Source organism: Nannospalax galili, unplaced genomic scaffold, assembly GCF_000622305.1.
Source record: "Nannospalax galili isolate Female #2095 unplaced genomic scaffold, S.galili_v1.0 scaffold321, whole genome shotgun sequence".
In the NCBI taxonomy this organism is placed as follows: Eukaryota; Metazoa; Chordata; class Mammalia; order Rodentia; family Spalacidae; genus Nannospalax; species Nannospalax galili.
The window spans coordinates 3,502,999-3,508,604 of record NW_008345972.1 but is presented as its reverse complement, the minus strand read 5'-3'; the positions used below and the strand labels follow the sequence as shown (position 1 = coordinate 3,508,604).

The window sequence follows — 5,606 nt, the reverse complement described above, 5'->3', positions numbered from 1 at the left end:
ACTGGGAACTAGACGACTCCGACTGGGAATTAGTCGCTATCATCCTCATCTCTGTGGCCTTGATCATCCTTGTTGCCATCATCACATTGGTACTCACTGACCTTGCTGCTATGATGCTTCCAGAAAATCCATAGATTTTATGATTAAAATCTTGCCATAAGAAAAGGGGAGAATGATGGAATCAAACCAAATCCCCCCCAAAGGAAGAATATTCGGGGAAACTGTATAAGGAAGTAAGATGCAAAATCCTAACTACTGAGACAAAGCTGACTTTTTCATGCTCCGTGCACAAAGCCGAACATCACCCGAAACTTCCCCCCTCCTACTGCTGCCGGTTGCTGCCGGCCCCCTCCCACTGCTGCTGGTTGTGGTTTGTGGTTTTTGCCTTTAAAGGTCACCTGTAAGCTGAGCTCAGGGCTGCTGTTCTCTCTCTCTCTCTCCTAGTGAGGCAGGAGCCCGTCTAGTGAGGCAGGAGCCCGTCTGCACAAACAATTAAATTCTCTTGCTTGTTGCATCTCCTGGTCTGAGGACTGAGTTATTGGGGTGCGGCCTCCTGTGGACGTTGGGTACCCCAGCCTGGGGGTCCTACACTACCTAATCTCTAGTCCCTGCTGAAAGCTTCAGATGCTTTCTCTTCCCTTATAATTAACAGGAGAGAGAATCACTGACACTGAAAATAATTTCCAGGGATAGCTATTTAGATATTATCCCTGGTCCAAAGAAAATTGAGAACGACCACTGGGAGAATACAAATTATAGTTAACATTGAAAAAACATTTGATTTTTAATTATGTGTATGAGTGCACAAGGGTATGTGAGTACAGTGGAGACCAGAGGTATCTGACATTCCTTGAGCTCACAACAGGAGGTTGTGAGCTGCCTAACATGAATGTTGGGAACTGAATGTGAGTCCTCTGCAAGATCAACCAATACACTCTCCTAAACACTGTGCCATCTCTCCAGTGAATTTTTATCTGTATGTAGGCCATATGTAAACTATCTATATACAAAGGCAGAAGAAAAGGCCAATCTCAACTATAGACATTGTGAATTCTTAACATTCTGCTTTTATGAAGTAATCAGTTTCATTACTTCATCCTCTTGTGGAGCACCCAGGCTTTCTCTTAACTTTCTCCTATGACATTGGGGGTGAATACAGACAGCAGTCACCTGACTTAATCTCAGTTTCTTTAACACATGAATTTTTTTATTTTCCCCTAAGACAGGGTTTCCCCATAGCCCCAGCTGGCCTAGAAATCATTATGTAGACCAGGTGGATCTCTGTGAGATCCACCTGCCTCTGCATCCCAAGTGCTAGGATTAAAGGTGTGTGCCACCACAGCCAGCTTAACACATGCAATTTGATAATACTAAGGAAGAGTACCCAACTGTAATCATAATGGCACTTACATAGCACTTTGTGTTTTACAAAGCATCTTTACAAGAATCGCTTTATTCGGTTTCATAACAACTTACTGAGCACAGCATAACAGAACAATTTGCAATTTATAGGTAAGAACAGAGAAGCTCAGGAGCTGTGGTCTCCCCCAGGTAATAACTCAGTGGGGATTTCTAATATACTATTCCACGTTTTCATATGACAATATTCAATGATTACCTCACTGTATGTACTTTAAATCTTAGAAAAAAATTAAATCAAAATATGTTCTAAAACCTTCTTTATTTCTCAGACCTGCCTGTTATTCACTCTTTCTCTCCTAGGTCCACCATGGAATGTGTGCCTACGTATGGTCATTTACCTTACACTTATCAACCGTCTCATCAAACATCTATTTTTTTCATTTTATTTTACATGTATGAGTGTTTTGTCTGCATGTAAGTGCACCCATGTTGTGCAATGCCCAGAGGTCAAAAGAGGGCACCAGATTCCCTGGAAATAAAGTTATAGGTGGATATTAGCTGCCCTGTGAGAGCTAGGAACAGAACCTGGGTCCTCTCCAGGAGCAGCAGGGCTCATAACCATTGAGCCATCTCTCTAGCCACCAAATATCTATTTTTTGCTGGCTTGGATGTTGTACAAGTAGCAATCCTAGCACTCAGGAATCAGAGGCAAGAGGATTATTCCAAGTTAGCTGGCCTGTGCTACAGAATTCCAGGCCAATCAAAGCTAAACACTGAGACTATCCTAAAGGGGCTAGGGCAATGGCTCAGTTGGTAAAGTACTTGGTTTAATTTCCAGAACCCAAACAAAAAAGCTGGGCATGGTAGTGCACTTGTAGTTACAGCACTGGGGAGGCAGAGACAAGCAGATGAAGGAGTGCCCTCATTGGCCAGCCAGCTTACCCGAACTGCAGAATTCCAGGTCATTGAGAAACCCTGCCTCAAAAAACAAGATGGATGGATCCTGAACAAAAGCACCTGAAGCTGTCCTCCATGCTTATGTACACACCTGCACTAGCACCTACACATACATGTACAAACATGCATTTGTATAAAAGTAAAGACCTCCAAAAGCCATCTATTTTTGTCAGAGTGGTGGCATGCCTGTAATCCTGGCATTTGGGAAAATTCAGAATACCGGTTAGCTCCAGCTATACAGTGAGCAGGAGACCAATCTCAGCTACATAGTAAGACTGCCTCAAAAACCTAAACAAAAACCCAAACTTTTGAGACAACAGCCCTACCAATACTCATTAATATTGATCTTCGAGATTTGTTCTTCTATTTCAGTAATCCATAGAAAAAATGCTCATGCTGACAGACTTCAGTCAGAAGATAATGGCTTGGTAACTAAATGTTCAAGTCCTACTTTGTAACAGGGAAGGGCTGATATATTTTAAAATCATTTCTCTTGCCTAGTTAAAATTTAAGATATTTATTCATGTCTCTTTAACATGAGATATGGATCTGTAAAAGTAGTAGTTATCTCTGCTAATTTTGATTATAGGCAATGGCTCTTTTTAATTATCATTTTTTTCCCACTAGAAAGAAATCCAACTATATTGAGTCTAAAATCTATGAGGTTTTGGGAACAGAAAAAAGAGCAAGCATGCTGGGAACCTGGAATGAAATGAATAGAAAAGGACAAAAACCATTAACAGTGCATTTTCAGAAATCATCCGGTTCCAAGTCCCAAGAATACAACTTCAAGTCAATAGCTATGACTCCGCAGAACCTAATTTAAAACTAAAGATTAAAACCCATGTTCAAAGGACCCACAAGGCCAAACTTGGTAGATTTTTACCTCTAATGCCAAGGCAGTCTTGTCATAAGCACAAGGTACTCTTTTCTGGATTGCTTTTGCAAAGACAGGTCCATTCTGTGTGGATGGCAAAGGGTTGATGGCTGCCCCAGGAGTACTGGCAACTGTAGGTAGAGGAGTTGTGGTCTGAGGTTGAGCATAGGCGTGAGCAGGTTCAGGGATGCCATAGCTGTTGGAATTCCTATTTCCATGCTTTCCATGTGGTGAGGATCTCACAAGCTTTTCAACGTAAGGGACAGGAATCATTCCAACCCGGCCATCCTTGTTCCGGGCACTCCACCACTGTTCTTCAGGCTTTTCTATTATCACCAGGATCTCACCCTTTTTAAAAGGTAGGTCTTCAGCATCATTCCCAGGAAAATCATACAGAGTCCGTACATATTCCAGATTTTCTTCTGCTGTAGACAGGTTGGGTGCTGAGACAGAGCCCATTGGTGGGCTTGGATACCTTAAGAGAAAAACAAAATTACTCTGAAGAAAACTCTTACTCTATACTAGTGTCTGACAGAAACTTAATAAACCACTCTCCTCCATAATGAATTACTTCCATCTTTGTACTGGCAATAGTTAAGAATTCGTGTCATGCTGGGTGTGGTGACACAAGCCTTTGATCTCAGGAGAGGCAGGTGGATCTCCATATTGAATCCAGCCCAGCTGCGACTACAGGGAGACCCTGTCTCAAAAAAGACCAAAAACAAAAAGAAAATAAGAATTCTTGTCATTATACTTTCTGTATACCTGTCTGAAACAATACGCTAAATATACTCCTTCAAATCACATGCTCAATGTGTGTGTGAACACGCCCCCATACCACCTGCTTTAGAGAACTTTTTGGTTATAGATAATTGCTCTGAATTTATTTTTTAAATCTCAAGGAGGTTTATAGCTGCCTTCTTTTGGACCCTGTTACAACCATCACACACATTTCCTCCCACTCCTAATCTAATGGTTCACATCCTTCATACTTCCCTGGGAACAAAGAGAGAAGACAATCCTAGTACTAGGGAGGCAGAGGCATGTTTACCTAGTTCAAGGTCATCCTTGCATACATATCAAGTTTGAGGCCACCGTGAGCTACATGAGGTCCTGTCTCAAAAAAGGGGTGAGGGGACTCCCTCACCTTGAGTGCCTCCAAGCCCGAACAAAGGTCCTGGGTTTGTTCCTTAGTACTTTAAAAAAAAAAAAAAAGAAAAACAGATAAATTCCATTCTAATGTTTTAAAAATTCAAATTGGTGACCTAATCTCCAAGCAGTCTCTTACTGTTGTTTTAAAGGAACTTTCATTAGAAAGTGGGGAGGTGAGGAGCAAACCCAAACCCAAACCCAAACCCAAATCCAAAAGAAAAAAAGGAAAAAGAAAGCAGGGGCTGGAGAGCTGACCAGTAAAGTGATTACCTTGTAAGCATAAACATCAGAGTTTGGATCTCTAGCACCCATGTGAAAAGTCAGGCATGGTCTCAAGTGCCTGTAATATAAGTAAGTGCTGGGGAGTCAGCCTCTGGGGATCCCAGGGACTTGCTAGACAGCCAATAGAGCAGAATCAGCAAGCTGCAGGCTTGATAAGAGACCCCATCTCAAAAACCAAAAGTGGCCAGGTGTGGTGATGCATGCCTTTGATCCCAGCATTCAGGAGGCAGAGGCAGGTGGATCTCTGAGTTCAAGGCCAGCCTGGTCTACATAGTGAGTACCAGGCCAGCTAGGGTTACAGGGAGACCCTGTCTCAAGACAAAGAAAACAAAAAAACCTGAAACAACAAAACCAAAGGTGGAGGGGCCAGAATGTAACTCAGCCAGTAAAAGCCACTAGCTTGTGTGCAAGCTTGATGATCTGAGTTTGGGCACTGGGACTGACATAAAAAGCTAGCCATGGTGGTGGTCTCCATCTGTAATCCCAGCACTCCTACAATGAGATAAGAGATTGAAACAGCAGAATCACAAAGAAGCTTGCAAGCTTGGAGTACACAGAAACAAGGTGGAAGGCAAGAACTCACACCCAGGGTTGGAGAGAGTGCTCAGCAGCTGGTAGTATGTACTGCTCTTCCAGAGGACCCAGATTCGGTTCCTAGGGGTCTGATACCCTCTCCTGGCCTCTAAAGGCACCATGCATGCACACAGTGCAAATACATACATGTGGGCCACTCACTCATAAAATAAGGATAATTGAGAAGAAAACTTTGCAAAGAAAAGGAGCATAGTTTTTGTCTTTTTTTCCCCCCATGGTGGATGTTATGTATTCAACTTTCTGTGCACCCAAGTAGCAGGGATCATTTCTGTATTCCATTAGAATCCAGTAAGCACTATTCCTTTAGGGCAGTGATCGTGAGAGTGGGCCTTCCTTTTTTTTTTGAAAAAAAAAAAAAAATGTTTTTTTGCTGGGCATGGGG

General features: G+C 42.5%; 1 protein-coding gene across 1 annotated transcript in view; it reads right to left on the bottom strand.

Annotated features, from left to right (window-relative positions):
- Crkl (CRK like proto-oncogene, adaptor protein) overlaps positions 1 to 5,606 on the bottom strand; it is a 43,711-nt gene that overhangs the window by 21,761 nt on the left and 16,344 nt on the right. Inside the window, exon 2 of the mRNA XM_008842240.2 lies at positions 3,206 to 3,671. Coding sequence (XP_008840462.1) covers positions 3,206 to 3,671 — 466 coding nt within the window. The remainder of the gene's footprint in view (positions 1 to 3,205; positions 3,672 to 5,606) is intronic.